Source organism: Stegastes partitus, unplaced genomic scaffold, assembly GCF_000690725.1.
Source record: "Stegastes partitus isolate 25-593 unplaced genomic scaffold, Stegastes_partitus-1.0.2 Scaffold2047, whole genome shotgun sequence".
NCBI lineage: Eukaryota > Metazoa > Chordata > Actinopteri > Pomacentridae > Stegastes > Stegastes partitus.
The window spans coordinates 1-18,549 of NW_007579778.1; the positions used below are offsets into that span (position 1 = coordinate 1).

Sequence of the window (18,549 nt, forward strand, 5' to 3'; positions counted from 1 at the left end):
TGCACCATCGTAGCTGTGGGAAAACAAACATGTTGCCAGAACGGCTGCAAGTTCATACAAAAATTCAGTACAAAGGAGTCAGAGATGGCATTAGACGGTGGTACTCTTTATTACAACACATTTAGAAAACCAGCTTGTGTGGGTAGACGCCATTAGACAGGCAGAAGGAAGAGCGCAGGTATCCTTTCAGCTGAGGCACCTTCTTGATGAGGGGCAGAAGCTGAGAGTCGACAGCCTTCTGGTCCTCCTTCCTCTGCTCTGTCAGCTGGTACTTCTGCAGAGGAACAAGAAAACCAGAGAGTCAGCCACATCACATAGAAAGTGTATGAAATAGTTTAGCTCCGACACAATAAATAACCAAGTTACCTCTTTCTCTGTATCAAAGATTTCTCCCTCCTGGTGACGGGGCCTCCTCAGCCTCTTCTTCTTGAAGTAGGCGTCGTTGAGGTTTTTGGGGACCTTCATGCCAGTGATGTCGACCTTGGTGTTGGTGGCAATGACAAACTTCTGGTGGGCCCTGCGCAGGGGGACTCTGTTCACGGCCAGAGGGCCTACGGGAAGGCAACACGGGTTAGGAGAGGATAAAGATCTGCAACCATCTTCCTAGTAGTGCAACTGATTGTTGTTTCCTTTTGTATGTGTGAATTTCAAGTCATACTCACCAGTAACAAGCAGGAGACCACTTGCGAGCTGCTTCAGGAACACCACACGCTAAAACACAGAAAGTAGTGTCATTTCACACAATTACTGTATAAGAGAAGTTGTGCTTACAAATGACTGCACCACATATTCAGTGTTACCACACAGGGAGAACCTGTTAACTATTTATTTAAACCGCTGAAGTAGAAATAAAAGCCTTTGTACCATTCAGTTAATAACAGCAATATACTTTCATACCAAGCTATTTAGACGGGAGAAGAATAAATCTACTTGACACGTAGTCCTAATTTTATCGAGAGGGCTCGCTGCCTGTCAGTTCTGTAGCTGAAACATTATTTAGGTCAGTCGCAGCTCAAAGTGTGTGTGGGCACACTTGCTTCCATAACTTGCCCATGCAGCGTTTGAGAGTGGGAGCGAGGGACAATGTCTGTGGTACTGAGGGTGTGAGATTATAGATATGTGTCCAGCGCGCTTGTTAAACCCATAGCGTGCGCTTCAGCAGAATATTTTCAATGCATCACTTTATTTGCAGTGCTAATATTTTTTTTTTTAGCGTTCCCAGTCTTATTACAAAAAAACTGATGATGCCAAACCATCATACGTGGGTAGGGGGCGAGAAAATCCATCATTATTACAATCAGTAAAAATGTTGTAAATGTTATGTAATAGGACTTTAAAGTTGAAAAATGCCACAGCTGGTGTTTCTTTGATCGCATCCATTATTTTCTGCATCAACTCCTCAGAGTGCATCATTGAGGCTTTGACACGTGCACTTTCATGGCATTTTGTGCAACAAGACTTTAAAGATGCTGTCTGTGATTCTGGATTAGTATTGTTGTAATGTATTCAACGTATTTGCAGGATTGTACCATCACTCTTGCTACCTCCGTCCCTTGTGCATGAACGTGCTTGAGGACAGGACGCACTGCTACAGTTCTGTGGATCAGACTGACCTACTGTGTTTCCCATTTATAGAGTCAAATACGAACACTGGACTGTTTTTTTTAGCACATGCAAAAAACGGACAGCTCCAGATGATGTAATACTCATTGAATCGGATGAGGATAACATATGGCACTTCTAGTTCGTTCATCAAACTGTAAATCAGCACTTATGTCATGATAACCAGCCATCAACTACGATAGCCGAGCACAAGCTTTGAATTAAAAAAACATTAAAACTTTTGCTTGAAATTGGCCGCTGAAGCTTTGGACTGCATAGTGAGTTTTAAATGGTAGACATTTTGTTTACATCTGGATCAGGCATCGATTTCACAGCTCACATTGACCAACAGGTGTGTAGGATAAGACCTTGTCAAGTTGGCACCAGTCAAGCAAATGTTGCACCACATACAAGGGTCAGAGATGTTTTGGTCCTGGCACAAAAGAGATTCTTGCCCTTAAACACCCTCAGTGAACTAATATTACTCCTGGATCCTGGAAGACCTTCACTGGTACACAAGGGCCATAATATATTCACCTGCATTAGTCTTTTAAGCTTTTTCTGCTAATCTATAAACACATTCAAATCACTCTCAAGACATGTGCCAGACTTCGTCCTCACCTTTCCACGGTGGCGACCGGTGAGCAGAATGAGGACCGTTCCTGGTGTGATGGTGGCGCGCAGGTTCCTCTTGTGCTGACAGAAGGGCTTCTTGCCGTGGTTCTTCAGTTTACGAGGAACATCCTCTGTGGGGTAGTAACGGGGCTAAACGAGAAAAACGTAAAGATATACGTTAAGATTTCAACTCAATGGTCCAATGGCGGACATTTACTTACAAAACATGAAGACTCTTTTCATAAATAATGACAATATTTAAAAGAATTTGACAGGACTGTATCAGCTGACATGATAAGTTGGTAACTAACAGATGAGGCCTGCAATAAAAGCTCCTCGTGTAACCTGTGTTCTAAAAGAAGAACCTCAATAGTACTGTATGGTGGAGCTGTTACCCCTTTGTCAGGTATGCTCAGGATTTTCTCACATTTTATGGAATTCTACTTCTCCTATTATGGTGACATTCCCTGACACTGTTGTTAATGGCATAAAATAAACCTGTACGGTAAATCCATGTAAACATTACTCACCATCTTGCGCAGCTTAACAACACGAGTTCCTCCATTCTTGTCTCCACCAACAGTCTTGACAACTGTGGCCTTGGGTTTCTCTTTAAGCCTTTTCTCCACCTGAAATGGGAGAAATTTTTAATTTCCCCCCCACAAAACATGATACAATGGAGAAGTGTATCGTGCATTTTATCATTCATTTTGTAGCGCGTCACGGGCCTCACCTTGGTCTCAGTGGTCTTGGTTTTCCTCTTGTACATGGCCCGACGGGCGAACATAGCGGACCGGGAGTAGCGGCCGATGCCCCGGGCCAGCTTCGGGTTCCGGCTCCCGTGCTTCTTCTTGGCAGATTTCTTGTCTCCCTCTGCCATCTGATACAACACAAAACAGGTTTGTTAATGTATCGATTGCAGCAGCGTGTTCAAATCAAAACTGCAGTATGCAACAATGCCTTTAGCAAACTTCTAAAAGGTGTAATTTATGATATACATTGCAGCACATAAAACTGGGGGTTTGAACTGTTATACGACTACAGCTACAAAACAAACTGTCCTCCTAAAATGATTTTCAGGCTTTTAAAGGCATCTCAGGTGTTTGAGGTCCAGCATGTTTCAATGAATTAAGAAATCAAATCACAATTAAATCGTAGTATCTGTCAGAAACTTTCAATCAAACATTCCCCCAGATTTTTCAGCCCTAAATATGACAAGACTATTTGCTGTGGTGTAATCATTCTTCCAGCTTTGGTTAGAGGCTGATCAACAACAGTAAAACACTGACACCAAGTTTAACAGACTAACACTGACTCAAGGACAGTTTCAATTACACGATGCTGCTAGTAGAGCTACACAAAACACTGGAAGGCTGCAACAATACACTAACACTCTGGAAACCACTGTTAAATTAATGTGGTTGATTGCTAACAAAACGACATCGTCAATGCAGAAGAAGCATGACAAGCGTCGTTAGCTAGCAGTTAGCAACAGAGCTCAGCAGAGTTGCTTTACTGGCCAACAAGTCACTTCCTTAAGACAATTTCATGTTTTAAAGAAGGCTCAAGTATGTGACAACATAACGGTATGTAAAAACAACACGTAATATGAATGACGGACAGCACGTTTCTCAACGTTTAGCACCCCAGCTAACGCTACAGCTAGTATGGACGCTAGCCGGCGGCCTACAATCTCCGACACACCAAACTGCTCATTATTACAGAAACCTGACTGGTAAATCATCGTAATAACGACGCCAAACGCATCGTCTAAGTACGCGGATTCGACTCGTGATATTTGAAAACTGTAGTTTTTATTCTGTAACACAGATGAAAGCAGATTTTTATTCCTACAGTAACACGAAGGCAAGGCTGTCTTACCTTTGCTATGAAAAAAGACCGACATCCGGGCACGTGACGTTTATATACAGTCCAGGAATAACGTCATTACGTAGGCTGGAATGTTACGTGATGGTCTTTGTAGTCCTAAAAGTATTCCTCGATTCAATTCAAATTTAATTCAGTATGCTTTACTGGTATTATTATCAAGTTAACAATATTGCCAAAGCATTAAGAATGGAGTAATTTTTAAAAAATGAGGTGAGGGAATTAAAGAAGGAAAAAAAAGGGGGAAACAAGAAAAAAAATGTCTTGTGTGTGTGTGTTTTCTATATTTATAGTAGGGTTTGTCAAGATAATTGTCATATTCGGTGTTCTGGTCCATTAATTGTGATCATATATTGTGCAGCTAGTTTTGCTGTTTGTCTCCCTCCTGAGACTACCTATTGTCTTTCTTTGTCCTTTAGCTCTTTGATGAAGTTTGGGATTAAGAAGACAACATTTTTGACGTATTAATGTTTTATATCATTATGTTTGTCACATTTTAAACAGAATTGGATTTATATAGTGCAGTGACCAAATACTATTTGTTTCTGGTAGTTACCACAGCTTTCTCTCTGGTTAGACTGTTGATGTTTTACTTTTGATTTTTAATGTGAACCTGTAGACATGCAGGACCTTTATGGGATACTTGTCCTGTCTGGTGTTGTCCTGAAGACTAAGTGGACCTCAGACTTCACTACCATAGAGGGCGGTTGGTTGGATTACACTGTCAGATATTTTAGACTAAATTCTAATTGGTATCCATCCATTATCTATACACTACTTTATCCTCTGTTGGGTCGTTGGGGCTGGAGTCTACACCAGCTGACTTAAGGCGGAGGCAGGGTACATCCTGGACAGGTCGCCAGTCCATTGCAGGGCCTAACTGGTATTTCTATTCTGTAAAACTTTCTTCTAATTGCATTAAAAGCTGTACATGCTTTTTATTTTAGTGCCTTCACTGCCAGGCCACATTCACCTGTAGCACTGATTCTGAGCTGAAGAACTAGAACTAGATGTTTTCTATTTTCTTCTTTATTCTAACTATAAGCTAAAAATAAAATCTACCTACTGTATGGAATGACTTGAAGGGCTGCTTATTTATTGCTGCTTTAGCAAACAGTTGCATTTCTCCAAGTGCAGATTATTTTTTTTATCCACAATGAACTGATTGTACAGAGCTTGTTTTTCTTTAAGGAAAAATCATTTTCATAAATAAACAACAACAATCAATTATTCTAACTTGGGGCCTTTTTTACAAGAAATAAATAAATAAACACTAACAACTGTTAAAAGGGATTTGTCTGGATGATATTGTAAAGCAAATTGTATTTTTTCTTTATATTTCCGCTATAACTAACACAGTGATTACACATTTTTGTCCACCAACACCTACGTTCTTACTTGTTCAACAAACCTGTCGTGAATAAAAAATCCTGCAAACATCAAATTTAGCGATCCTCTCTTTATTTATTTGCTACCAGTTTTTATTAACAAAACAATAATAAAGGGTAAAAGAATAAAGGTCCCTTTACTAGCTAACTGATAATCTTTTTAATAAAGAAATAAAATCATAATTTGCTTTAAAATGAACATATGTTAGAATAAAAACTACAATTACGACTAAAATAGGACCTACTGATGGCTGACTGTTAAACCTTAATTTCCTGCTGAACAAGCAGAAAAGCTTCAGTCATTGTCAAAGACCGATTATGAAAACTTCAAAAACAGAACTTCACTTCTCTTCTTGAAGATTTTATTTGAGGTTCTTCAAAAGTACAAAACTGATTGTTACTGGAGTCACCGCACCATATTATCTGGCCACACGAAATTGTGATGATGGAGTGACAGAGCATTATAAGGCGAACATCACAGTTCTAACAAACCTTACTCCAAACCAAAGTCCACTGCATTTAATTATACACTACACATGTTAACATGACCAAAGAACCAAGCACTGGATTAGGCACATTAACAAACAGACTCTTGCACCTTTATGAAATGAGCACAGAAGTGTAGGCCAGCTAGCTTTGTGTCTTCACAGGGCTCCCAAGGCAACACTGAGCGGAAACGTTTATTGTAAATTTTTGTTTAAATTAAGTGAAAGTCGTAGCAAAAAGCAGAAAACAGGTGAGTTTAGTTTGGTGCCAGGGGAACACCTGAGCAGCAGCGCCTCGTGTTAAAAGAGCATTTGTTCTAAGTCCGTTTGTATTTTTATAAATCACTGTTTTAGAGAGAATCAGCTGTTTTCTGTGAGTGGACGGTGTGTGTGCAGGACGTTCTTCTGCAGGAACTCGTCTGATACTGGCGGCTTCTTAAATCAGCAGGATTCGAGGATGATGGCGATGCCCTGACCACCGCCGATGCAGGCAGATCCAACGGCGTATTTGCCTCCTCGTCGCCTGCCAGAGACAAAGTTCATTATTCAATGCTGCTCCTTTAAATGTGCAGACATCTCCCTGCCATACAATCTGCTGTATGTATAATTACTAACGACCGGGCTACCTGAGCTCATGCACCAGGTGAGCAGTGATGCGTGCTCCTGAAGCACCGAGAGGATGTCCGATGGCGATAGCTCCCCCGTTTACGTTGCTCTTCTCTGGGTTGAGTCCAAGCGCCTTGGCAACAGACAGGTACTGAGGAGCAAAGGCCTCGTTCACCTGCGCAGAGCGACAGACGTCGACACAGCTGAGTGTTTACCTCCAAAATGAGCCACAAATAGAGCAATGCTTTTGTGTTGACTGCAGATTTCACAGTTTGCTAAAATCGTTCCTGTTGCCGATGAGTTCATGTCTAATAATATTCTGAATAATTATTTTTAGATTTACGGTATTCAATTAGATGAGGAACATGTGGGAGCAATGGAGGGGGTGGGACAGAGGGTCTTTGTTCAAACACGAAGGAAAATGTGTAGATGGAAGACAGATACAGTCTTTGACAAATCAGCCAAATGAAGCCCCATGAAGGTGGAACAGTGAAAACCAGAAATGAAAAACAACAGGTCATGACAACTTATAGGATGGACTCAGCCTCAGCCTTCAGGTTTGAAAAGTGATGCCAATCAGGAAGCACATTTACTGATAATACATCTCCACATTCACTACAGGAACATTCTGGGCTTTTCCTTGTAGTGGAATATTTAGAGATTGTTGTTTCAGTACTTTCACTTGTTAAATAAAGGATCTTGTACTTGTTTCACTGTGTGTGGACGACATAAAATGAGCCTCCAACCCTTTCACTGGTAACAAACCTCCACCAGATCCATGTCGCTGATAGTCAGACCGGCCTTCTTGAGAGCTTCTGTGATTGCTGGAACAGGACCTGTGATGGTGAAAGAAAACCAGTCGTTCTTATTTTAAGAAACTTTGTCAAAGTGTATTTAATCATTCAGTCCTTTAATCATTTAAAGGGGTTGAATGACACGTCCTTAACGGCGGTGTCGCTCACCGATTCCCATAATGCTCGGGTCACAGCCGGATACATGATAGGCCACGATTCTGGCCAGCGGAGTGAGCTTGTGTTCCTTCACCGCATCCTCGCTCGCGATCACGACGGCAGCAGCACCGTCAGATACACCCTGAAGACCGAAAAGGGAGGCATATTTAGTGATAGAAGGCGACTTCTCATGGTGTTTCCTGTCCTTTAACTCAAAGAATGGAAGGCTAGAAGACAATACCATGAGTTATAACTTGGACACAACACACGGTCATATCTCACAAAGATCTAAAATACCCCCCTCTCCTCAAACCAGTGAGCAATTTGTACATTTCGTGTTTCCACATTAGAGCAATTTAACATTTTTAGGATATGATTTTGAATATTTCCTATTGGATGAAGTAAACTAGAAGCTTTGTTTGACGTTCCTTAAATTCATTTTAATTAAACTATATTAATAAAGCACTAATTCACAACCAGAGACGGACAAAACAGGTTTTCTGGAGCAGACTGAGAACAGAAAAAGAATACACTATTACACTCAAATAATAAAGAACTGGATCCCCTCAGACCCTGAAGAAGAAGCAGCATCTTAGATATAAACTCACTGAGGCATTAGCGGCAGTAACGGTTCCTCCCTTCTTGAAGACAGGAGGCAGTTTGGCCATCTGTTCCAGTGTGGTCTGAGGCCGAGGGTGTTCATCCTGAGCCATGGACACTTTGCCTTTCTTAGCTTTCACATCAATGGGAGCGATTTCTGCCGTATAGTGACCGCCCTCGTGAGCTGTAAACAGAAAAAGTGAGATTTCAACCATTAAGAATAACTTTGTGTTGAGCAGCAACTTCTTGTAGCCAGCCTCTTCATGTGTTAATGTCACTATGTGTAAGCGAGGAGAGACCATGACAAGACATCAACAACCTGAGGTCCGCCTCACCTGCCTTCCACCTTTGCTGCGTCTGGTGTGCGTAGTTGTCACAGTCTTCTCGTGTGATCTGGTATTTCTCGGCCAGGTTTTCTGCTGTGATGCCCATCGGGATTTTGACATGCAGGTCAGTCAGACCGGCCCACAGCGTGTCCTCCAGCTGTCAGGCAGACAAGAACAGGTTTTATCTTTGTGTTGGAGTTTATAGTATAACAACAAGATAATCTGTATGGACATCACATGGCGAGCTGTGTATTTATATCAAGTGCTGAGAAAAGAGAAGAAAAAAAAAACAAAGCCAACCTTGAGATCGAATCCAAACTTTGTACCGAAGCGTACGTTGCGAACAGCGTACGGGGCCTGGCTCATACTCTCTGAACCTCCGCACAGGACCACCTCCGACTCCTTGAGACAAATCTCCTGCAAACACACACGTTTTGTGTGAAATATAATACTTTTACAAATGTATGGAGCATGTTTTTGTGATCAAGTTTGATTCTTATAAACTCACTCTTTTTTTAGAAACACATCAGTCATACCATAACGTTGATCTTTACCGAGCTCAAAATGTTTTTGGTGATGGTATCAGAAATAAAGTGTAAATTCAGTTATACTGTATGTTACAGGTGAACGACATTATATGAAAACATGTTTCTAATTGTTGTCCTTCACACTTACAAGCATGATGTGGGCAGAATATTAAAAACATTGTTCAAAATAATACAACACAACGCCATCACCAACTAACATCCATGACAGTCAGACCCAACATTATAGATAAAAGCAGGCTTTATGAGAGGACAGCTGTATCAGATGAGTACCTGAGAGACAACAATACTATTTTTATTCCACACTTGTGTTCCTGCCAGAATGCGTTTTGTTCCTGGTGGAGTTACTTGACTTACTTGAGCACCATTGATGATGGACTGGAAACCAGATCCACACAGTCTGTTGACGGTGAGTGCAGGCACTGGGATGGGAACGCCACACCTCAGACCCACATGACGAGCAATGTAGGGTGCATCGGCTGAGCTCTGAAAGTAGGGGGGTGGATGAAGAGGAATGAAAATGGAGCAAGCAGAGGACGCCAGTCAGAGCCAAAGCAAGCTTCCGCGCTCTGTTTTTCACACAGCGGTCCTCATGATCTGCTGGATAGGAGTGTTGATCTCAAGTACCTGCATGACATTTCCCATGATGACGCTGTTCACAAGCTCTGGTGCCACGCCTCCTGCAGCGAGGGCAGCTTTGGCCGCATGCTCAGCCAAATCTGTTGCACTGTGATCCTTCAACACGCCACCATAGGTACCGAATGGAGTGCGCTTGGCACCTACAACAAATACACCTATAGAGGAAAAAGGAGCATTTTAGTACAAAGAGGTAACAGCACTGAGCTACAGCTAGATCATAACGGTGAGCACACAAAAAAAGAAAAGATTAGTGATGGGGCAATCATTACATTTACATAAATAACTGGATTTACTGGGGTGGTACATTCTGCAGAGATGATGGACAGAGTCGGTGCATTAAGTCGCAAAAGATAGAAAAACATAGGGGAGCATCAGATGCATGAAGTTGGACTAGAGGAAAAAGAAAGGCAACAACATCTGGAAACTCAAAGTAGAATATAGATATGAAATATAAAAATAATTGAAATAATAAATATAAAAATATATCTGTTGATTAAAGAGCTGCCTCCACATTAAATACACTTATGCAGTGAAAAACATGTGACTAATGTTTTCATTGGCCAGTTGAATGTGTTGGTTAAAATGTCCTGAACTGTTGCGCCTTCTTTGAAAAGAAAAACTGCACACAAGGCACATAAAAAGTGTAAATCATTTACAACAGAAAAAAAAATCCACTAAAACATATTTCCCTCAAGTCTCAGGAAGACACACATTACAGTCAGCAGAGTGAACACATCTCATATATTATTTATGCACAGTCCTCATTACCCAGTTAGGGCGGTTAACTTTATCTCCTCCAGAGGTGCCAAGAACTGATCTGAAAAACGGCATGTTTCATCTGTAGTTTGGGTGATGAAAATTACTTCACTGATGCACAGTCCTTCTAAAAAAACAAGAACTTATCTAAAATGTATGATCTCTATCTTGAAAGCCTCTGTCTAAATGCCTTCTAGCTTCATTTCTGACACTGAACTATTGATTGACTGGCCAGAAGGTACACGATGCCTTGACCTGTCATTGGATTTGCAATGTACAGGGTGTTTGTTTTGGATCTGACGAGCATCACAGCAACACCAGATTTGTACTGACGAAGTGTGTTTACAGTTGTGTAATATGTCCTATTTTTTTTAGACTCTGAATGTGGAAGATGCACTAAAATACAAAATGGGCCAAAACCAACAGGGACCAAATAAGAGAGGAGTGGAGAGATCTGTGAAGGGATGATCGAGTCTATTACAAAATTTATGACGTCTGTTTTAACAAATATTTACTTTTCAAGCTTTATTTTTTTCATTGGCTTGTTATAAATGCAATGTTCCTACAGCATATGAAGTGGTTTATTTGTGCTGCAACTTGACCAGTCACAAATGCAATAATGTAAAATGGACTCCTCTGCATAATACTTTTTATAATATATCATGTAATTAGGCTTAACTTCGGGAGTGCTGCTGCCAGAAAGCTAATTGCACCTTTGTTTGATTTCTGTTCCTATGTCCTGTTTTTGAAATAATGATACAGGGCAGAAACTTAAACAATGCACAGGCTGTATACATACAGCGTAGGCAGATATTTGAAAAGAGTGAAGTACAATCATAAAATAGGAATAGGAGTTGAACTGCAGCGATTATTCAATTAGGTGACCTGTTAAATTATTGTCAGCAACTTTCAAAATCTATTTATCAATGTGAGTAATTTTTTTAACAAAACAAAATCAAAATCCTTTGATTTTGGCTTTTTAAATTTGAATATTTTCTGGTTTATTTACTCCTTTACAATCATAAACTGAATATATTTGGGTTGGACATCTAAGGTGATCATCTTGGGCTTTGGGGAAAGACTGATTCTGATTAATCAAGAGAGCAATCCAGGGATTAATCAACAATGAAATCAGCTGCTAGTTGCTGCCCTGCATCAGAGTTTTTTATGGTGGCGAAATAACGTCCTTTATGTAAGTGGTCATATAATCAAACACAGATATAAAACAGTTCCAGGTTTGCATTTGTGTCAAAGCTCTCCATCTACCTGATTTAAATGACAAAATACAACATCATACAGAGAAAAACACATCTCACTACAAAGTCAGATATAAGATTGAAATCATAATGAAATCACAAACAATCACAGCTGGATATATTTACAGCAACAAAACAAGTAAGTAAACTAAATTTTTAGGTGGGCCCAGCAAAAAACAGCTCCTCAAAGTTGTTGAATGTCCAGATAAAATGGGTAATTGATGCATTATTTATGAATGAAAACCTTTCCCACAGAATGAAGCCGACGTGCAGGTGTTGATGTTCTTGGCACCATCTTGTCACCTTTAGCCTATATTGAGGTAACATTATGTGCAAACTCTCCTGACACGTCAATTTCAAAAGAGTCGACTTTAAATTGATGCCATTCATTTTTAGGTCACTGATATTTCTGTCCAGCTGCACAAATTAGGAAGAAGTAGCCCTAATGTGAACTATTAAAGTAGCTCAGCCACAGTCTACCTGCAAACCTCTTGGCTTTTTGGCTCAAAGCTGAAGTGAGACGCGTTTGTTTACCTCTGAGAAGTGCCATGATGCTGGTTCAACGATCCACCGCTGTCAGGAGCAAACTAATCGACCGAGATCTTACTGTGCCACTCTGGATCCTCTCCTGGTGGATATAAAACCTGACACAACTGCGACCTTTATCCCAAATAATGCGGGACGTTAACCTTTTACTCCCCAAGTCAGATTCGCCACAAATGCTAAACTTAAACTCAAACTGGACCATCGATTAATATAGAAAATATTATGAATGTATCTCACATTTTCATTACAGACAGTAATAACGAAATATTCTCAATCTGATTACTTTTATTTAATTTTCTGGAAATATTCGAAAGTGCGTCCGCTAAATTATGAGGGCGTTTGTTTTTGACGTCATCTCCCCCGCGACGTGCCAGCTCTGTCACTCAACCAAGGGGACAAGCGTAGAGACATGTGAACATTTCTGTTATTTTGGACCCAAGTAAATAACACGCAGTAAAAAAAAAAAACATGACTTTGGCTTTTTCGCGCTGTCTCTGCAGGGTTTTATCCCGTCAGACGGCTCCGTCAAGGTGAGTGTTTGTGGTACCTGTGTCTGATAGCTAGTAAAGCGTTAGCTCTCGTAAGCTAATTAGGCTAAGGTTATTCAGTGGAGAGATGCTGTCTTTGATTCGTGCTGTTTGTTCTGTGTTGTTTTGTAGCTTCCTGTTGGGAGAACATCACCATGCCGTACAGAGTCCTTGGTTTGCACCAGTAATGACACTGAAGACGTCTGCTCCTCTAAGGTAAATATTATTCTTGATCAATCGATAAGTTATTTGGTCAACATGAAGTTTCTAGAATCTAAGATGTTTTCCTTAGATGGCTTTTTTTTGTCTGATCAAAAGCCTAGAACCCTTTGAACACATCTGAGAAGTTCAAATAAAAGACTGACAATTACATCGTTTCTCCTTAAATAACCCAATGAACTGATTACCCACATTTGTAAGTTATTCCCCCACAGATAGAATGTTCTTAATCCAGTTTGTACAGCTGACGTATGTTATCAAAACAGACAATATTGATAAAGACACAGAGGTTAAACCTTTGTTTGACAAACAACGTTTAAGTCAACTCAGGACACAAGGCACTGAAATGTAGGTGATGTAATGTTACTGTCGAGTTGAAGGTAAAACGATGCGGGGATGATGACATTTGTTTATCTTCAGATCATTATAACACCCCAAATCCAAGATTTAGTGTCATGTCATTATCAATATACACCCAACAACCACTTCACCTGGTGTAACTCTACAATCTGTTGCAATACAGTGACTCTATTCTAAACTAAACTTTGCTTTCAGGATGTGTTCAGTTTGTCTGCACTGTCATAGGCATGTTAATCAGATGATACGTCTTAGCGCCTGCATCAGTTACTAGTGTGTTGTGTTGAACTGCATTATATTTTGGGGTGTTTTTAACATGTTGCTCCCCTTATGTATGGAAATGGGGAGGACAAAAATAAAAAAAACACCACTCAGTCTAATCTATTCCAGCTCAACACCACCTTTAAAGTCACATAGTTGAATTGACTATGGCACAGAAAACTTATTATCAGCATTGTGAAAGTAGAATTAATGGCAGAACTGTTGTGTTGAATTACAATCCACTAAGAGTATCTAATGAAGTGGCTACTGAGTGTGTATTAGACTGACTTTTTTCCTGCTCTTTCAAGTTATATCCTGTGATTGAATATGCTCACATAGAGCTGTGATTTGTATTGTACAAGAGCGGAGCCGAAAAAGAAGAAGAAGGTGGACCCAAGAAGGGAGCAGATGCAGAAAGATCGGCTAAGGAAAAAGCTGAAGAAGCTGGAGAAGGTTCCACCTGAGTTTATCCCGATAGAGGACTTCGTAACTCCGAGCCAATGCTTGGATGAAATGAGGTACTGCTCACTTCACTGAAGTAATCTTGTTAGATTTGTATTGAAACATTACCCTATCTGCAGTGCTGGGTGTGGTGCAATGGATTCAAAATGTTTGTTGTTATTGTCAATAAATGCCCTGATAATACCAAAGGCCGAATGTCTAAAGCTTGGCAGATAGAGTTCATCAAAAAGATGTGCTAATGAAAAAAGAAAAACATCAGATGACACCAGACTGCAGCTTCAGAAAATGAGCAGCAGTGGAAGCTGTTGAATCAGATCCGTGTGGTTTTCAGTACTTCATGTCTCTGCCCATTGGATCCATACACATTGTTTTACACTCTGTTCAAAATCCTCATGAAAAAGATTTTAATCAGTTTCTTGGAAACTCTCAAAGAAAAATCAAAATTGCCTCGCGTGACTTGTTCTTTTGTCAGGTTTCATTTTCTGTAACACTGAACGGTTTAAGGAAGGATTTAGCAGAAGGCTGTAACAACCTGAGATAAATGAGATCGCAGGAACAGCCTCACTGTTTGTTCAAAACAAAGTCTTTTTGAACTGAGGCTCCCACACATTAAAATGGCATCGGGCGATTGGCTAATCGCTATTCAACATTAAAACTGCTCATTTCAATGTGTTTCATACAGATGCTTTTATGTCATTTGTCTTTGACTCACTGCACATTTGCTCTTTCCTCTGTAGCTTTGAAAGCACTATAAGTCTGTTTTATTATTCTGTTACAAAGGGAACGCTCTTCTCCAAGGCTGTCATTTGAGGAAAGTGAGGGTCGAGCCCTGCTGCTGAAGGAGTGGTCTCGATACAAACAGGTTACCACTTAACTATCACACCTCCATCACCAAAGCTTTTATAGAAAATGTTACGTCTGACCTCTGCTCTCCATTGTGAACACTTAGCGGACTATATTTGTTCTTGCAGAAGCAGCACATGGCAGAAGTGCAGGCTGTTGAACTGGCTTTGGAGGCACAGAGGGAGGCGCTGAAGGAGCTGAAGTTGGAGTCAGAGGAGCTGTACAAAGCGGCGCTGAAGCCAGACATGCTTCTCTTTCCCTTCGTTCATGAAGGTCCTGTTAATACACCGCCGATCCCCAACTATGACGCTCCTGATGGGAAATACAATGACATCACTAAAGTGTACACACAGTGATGGACAGGGAAGCCTTTGTGTATCGTGTCAGTATGTGTCCTTGTTAGTACATCATTCACAAAGCCAAGCCTTGTAAGAGCCTGCAAATGTAGGTGATAAGGAAACTTCTTCCCCTGCATCAGTTTAACGAGGCTTGCTTGTATTCACACTTCTGTATAAAACACTGAAAACTGAAAATAAAAATGTACTTTTTTTTTTTTATTGATCCACTTTGTTCGGAATTATTTTGAACATTCTGTGTTTTGGGTAAATCAATAATTAATTACACTAGGCAGAGAAGTGCTACATGGGTATGAGTTGAAATGATACAGCTCCATTCTGTCAGTGTATCAATAAGATAACTGATCAGAACCATTACTTACAGCATACGGCTGAGGCACAGAGAAAGGCTGACAGGCTTATTAGTCGCAATTCCTCTGTTTGAGGCCAACGTGTTAGCTCTGGTGCAGCTTCAAATTCAATCCATATCAAAATAAAGCATGGCAGATTTCTCATTACATGGATGAATTATATATATTGTCAAAACAAGGATATTCATCCATTAGCCATACCCGTGTTTTTGTTTGAGTCATGGGAAGCTGGAGCCTCTAAATGGATGTCAAATCCAGAACTACTGCATCACTGCGCTGCTCCAGGATATGAATATAAAACTTGTTTTGAGTCAGTCAGTCTCCTGAGTGCAGTCAGCCTCTGTGCTTCAGTTTACACAAGCTTTGGAGAATTAATTATTTACGACTAGCAGTACTGTCTGTGCAGAGATCATATTGTAATCACTGGCTGAATAGATGCTGTCATCCATATCGCTGACCACTAGGTGCTGCCAACAGACCTACTGTACATATCAGTTTACAGACAGCAGCTCACTGAGTACAACCTGTGACGGCAGTGAATGATCACCAGTCTGTCCAGCACACGTCTCTAAAGGCTGCCCGTGAAGTGAAATGCAGCATGGAGCAGCGACAGCAAGGTAAATGTGAAAGTTCATGAGTCCTGAGGTCCTTCCTGGTCCAGAGGCAGGTGCCAGTCTCTAGGAGGCTCCCTCCTCAGTTCCCACACTGGGGTGAAGTTTCTTTGCTCTGCCACTCGCTTCCTCTCACTTTTCTGCAATGCTTCCTGCAACACAGACACAATGTGTATTATTAACTTCATTTAGATAGCCTGAGAGGTGCCACATAGATCATCAGTTAGGTTTTTAAACAAGGTGATTTCCTGCAGCTGCACCTTGGCCTCTGTGCTTCCGTGTTTCTCCCACTCTCTGCAGTGATAGTAGTCTTCTTTCCACTGCTGGCAGGATGGGCTGGTGCCGTAAGTGTAGTAGTGATGGAAATAATTACTTATACTTTTGCAGAGCTTGAACTCACTCCAGTAGTCGTCACACATCCGCGGTGTCTGGATGGACAAAGGCAGGAGTAATCAGAAATCAGAGCACATCATGTCCTGACCCATACTGCTGGGTCCTGGTGAATTATTACACAATGTCTACTGCTGGTTCCATCCAGCATGCGCCACAGGCTGCAGGATGACAGTGATATACATGAGAGTGCTTTAAGAATCAACCTGAGGAGAACTAAACTTGCTGTTTTATCCTTCTGTTAAACTGAAATTCCAACTTCAGTCAAGACTGTCATACTGAAGCTGGCGCTTACTTTCACTTACTTACTGTCAGGACTGTGTGTCTTCACTGACTTCGAACTGGTGAGACGTTAAATAAAATTATCGCAGGGGGAAAATGGCATTGTGAATGTGAAAACAAGTATTTGAATTGTTTCATGCCAGTGTGTGGTGCTTTAAAAATTATTTCACTTAAGCAACATTAGATAAATATTTCATTTATTCCTCATATTGCCATGTATTACTTAATCCTAGGAGACTCAGTAGAAGGGAACTGGACTTCATCCAAGAGGCTTCTCCAGTTTCCATCTACTCCACTTGGTATACACTGTCACCCCGTAATCACACGGTTAAAAGCCTATTAATATGGATTTATTAGGAAATACAACTTGCTACAGAAACTTGCCACAGGGCAGCAGCACCTATGTGTGATTCCAAAATTTAGCAAGTACATTCACATCAATACCTATGTTCTGAATATGTGCATTGTATCCGCATCGCCATGACTAAAATTATCCAGGTTTGTGTTTAGGCACGCCTATGACTCTTCAACATGTCCTCAAGCCTCAAAAAAATGCACCCAAACTGAGTTCTCTTTACAGATCAGCATGAAACTGCTGAGATTTACAGCCATCTGGACTCTTCTACGCTGAAACATGTCTGCCTCCATCTCAACGCCTGTGATATGCAGCAGGAGCAACCAGCAACACTGATTCTCATCTATACATCCCATCCATCATCTATACACCGCTTAATCCTCACTAGGGTTGCGGCTTAGGGCTGACTCAGGGTGAAGGCAGGTTCACCTGGACAGGTAACCAGTCTATCACAGGGCTACACTTAGAGACAGACAACCAAGCACACTCACATTCACACCTACGGACAATTTACAATCACCAATTAACCTCAACATGTTTCTGGACTGTGTGGGAGGAAGCCGGAGAACCCGGAGAGAACCCACACTGCACGGGGAGAACATGGAGACTCCACGCAGGGTGTCCTCACCGGGACGCGAACCGGCGACCTTCTAGCTCTGAGTCAACGGTGCTAACCAAACAAAATGAACTGTGCTTCAACTGTACTTGCATTAGCAGCATTCAGGTTCACATTGAAACTATGCAACACAAATATTTTCTCACATAAAAATCAAGTGCAGTATTTACAAAATTATAAAACTCTAGCAGCTCTGAATGTCCACACATCGGTCCAGAGTCTAACAGTGTTTAACAAGCCCGATTGTTTGAAAGCATCCAGCGTTAGCTAACAGCGCCTCCCTGTGGTCGCTGCTGTTCCGGTGAACCTCAGTTTGCTCAGTAGCTGATCTGGCGTTACATTTATCTACGTGTAGTTTAACAATTTGACACACAAAGCTGAACTCCAAAGCAAATCGTGTATAAAATAAACACCTGACAACCTCTCGGACCTTCTCTGACATTGCTAACTGCTAGCTAAGGTTACTTAGCAGCGACGGCTAATCACCTTGCTAGCTGCTTCGCTAGCATATAGCGTTCTTCAGTCTTTATCGGCACTATTACAAGCACTATACGCGAAATGACAGCAGGATATGTCGGCTTTGTTGTTATTTAGAATAGAATTTAACATTAATTACCCTCCACGTTGTTACTTTTGATCCCTCCATCGCGCTAGCCTCAACACAGCAACTGTACTTCCGGGTCGACTTCTTTTCACAACAAAAGCGCTACCAAACACAT

At 41.1% G+C, this 18,549-nt stretch overlaps 4 protein-coding genes across 4 annotated transcripts; 1 reads left to right on the plus strand and 3 right to left on the minus strand.

Annotated features, from left to right (window-relative positions):
* Positions 1-85: 85 nt before the first annotated feature.
* Positions 86-4,130, minus strand: rpl6 (ribosomal protein L6). Its single transcript, XM_008303651.1, has 7 exons — positions 4,099-4,130; positions 2,951-3,097; positions 2,748-2,846; positions 2,224-2,367; positions 663-711; positions 367-551; positions 86-274 (listed from the first exon to the last, which is right to left on the minus strand). Exons 2-7 carry the CDS (start codon positions 3,095-3,097, stop codon positions 122-124), a joined length of 777 nt encoding a protein of 258 aa, XP_008301873.1. The 5' UTR covers positions 4,099-4,130; the 3' UTR covers positions 86-121.
* A 1,706-nt stretch (positions 4,131-5,836) lies between these two features.
* On the minus strand, positions 5,837-12,312 carry acaa2 (acetyl-CoA acyltransferase 2). The gene is made up of 10 exons (XM_008303652.1): positions 12,190-12,312; positions 9,632-9,798; positions 9,362-9,490; positions 8,760-8,876; positions 8,469-8,616; positions 8,142-8,317; positions 7,546-7,675; positions 7,349-7,419; positions 6,604-6,758; positions 5,837-6,500 (listed from the first exon to the last, which is right to left on the minus strand). The coding sequence occupies exons 1-10, from the start codon at positions 12,203-12,205 to the stop codon at positions 6,419-6,421; spliced, it is 1,191 nt and encodes a 396-aa protein (XP_008301874.1). The 5' UTR covers positions 12,206-12,312; the 3' UTR covers positions 5,837-6,418.
* Positions 12,313-12,559: 247 nt separating this feature from the next.
* On the plus strand, positions 12,560-15,431 carry mrpl40 (mitochondrial ribosomal protein L40). The gene is made up of 5 exons (XM_008303654.1): positions 12,560-12,731; positions 12,861-12,944; positions 13,928-14,083; positions 14,808-14,889; positions 14,999-15,431. Exons 1-5 carry the CDS (start codon positions 12,670-12,672, stop codon positions 15,224-15,226), a joined length of 612 nt encoding a protein of 203 aa, XP_008301876.1. The 5' UTR covers positions 12,560-12,669; the 3' UTR covers positions 15,227-15,431.
* cunh22orf39 (chromosome unknown C22orf39 homolog) lies at positions 15,410-18,514 on the minus strand. Its single transcript, XM_008303653.1, has 3 exons — positions 18,447-18,514; positions 16,448-16,615; positions 15,410-16,339 (listed from the first exon to the last, which is right to left on the minus strand). Exons 1-3 carry the CDS (start codon positions 18,474-18,476, stop codon positions 16,208-16,210), a joined length of 330 nt encoding a protein of 109 aa, XP_008301875.1. The 5' UTR covers positions 18,477-18,514; the 3' UTR covers positions 15,410-16,207.
* Between the last annotated feature and the right edge of the window lie 35 nt (positions 18,515-18,549).

Excerpts from the sequence above, each read along its gene's own strand:
- rpl6 (XM_008303651.1), bottom strand. The coding sequence starts at position 3,097 with ATGGCAGAGGGAGACAAGAAATCTGCCAAGAAGAAGCACGGGAGCCGG. Across the intron at positions 2,368-2,747 it reads TTGTTAAGCTGCGCAAGATG|CCCCGTTACTACCCCACAGA; the intron begins GTGAGTAATGTT and ends TTTCTCGTTTAG. Across the intron at positions 275-366 it reads TCTTTGATACAGAGAAAGAG|AAGTACCAGCTGACAGAGCA; the intron begins GTAACTTGGTTA and ends GTTCCTCTGCAG.
- acaa2 (XM_008303652.1), bottom strand. Across the intron at positions 8,617-8,759 it reads AGTTTGGATTCGATCTCAAG|CTGGAGGACACGCTGTGGGC; the intron begins GTTGGCTTTGTT and ends TCTGCCTGACAG. Across the intron at positions 6,759-7,348 it reads GCGACATGGATCTGGTGGAG|GTGAACGAGGCCTTTGCTCC; the intron begins GTTTGTTACCAG and ends CGCTCTGCGCAG.
- mrpl40 (XM_008303654.1), top strand. The coding sequence starts at position 12,670 with ATGACTTTGGCTTTTTCGCGCTGTCTCTGCAGGGTTTTATCCCGTCAG. Across the intron at positions 14,084-14,807 it reads CAATGCTTGGATGAAATGAG|GGAACGCTCTTCTCCAAGGC; the intron begins GTACTGCTCACT and ends TCTGTTACAAAG. Across the intron at positions 14,890-14,998 it reads AGTGGTCTCGATACAAACAG|AAGCAGCACATGGCAGAAGT; the intron begins GTTACCACTTAA and ends TTGTTCTTGCAG.
- cunh22orf39 (XM_008303653.1), bottom strand. The coding sequence starts at position 18,476 with ATGGAGGGATCAAAAGTAACAACGTGGAGG. Across the intron at positions 16,616-18,446 it reads CAAAAGTAACAACGTGGAGG|ACACCGCGGATGTGTGACGA; the intron begins GTAATTAATGTT and ends TTGTCCATCCAG. Across the intron at positions 16,340-16,447 it reads ACGGAAGCACAGAGGCCAAG|GAAGCATTGCAGAAAAGTGA; the intron begins GTGCAGCTGCAG and ends TCTGTGTTGCAG.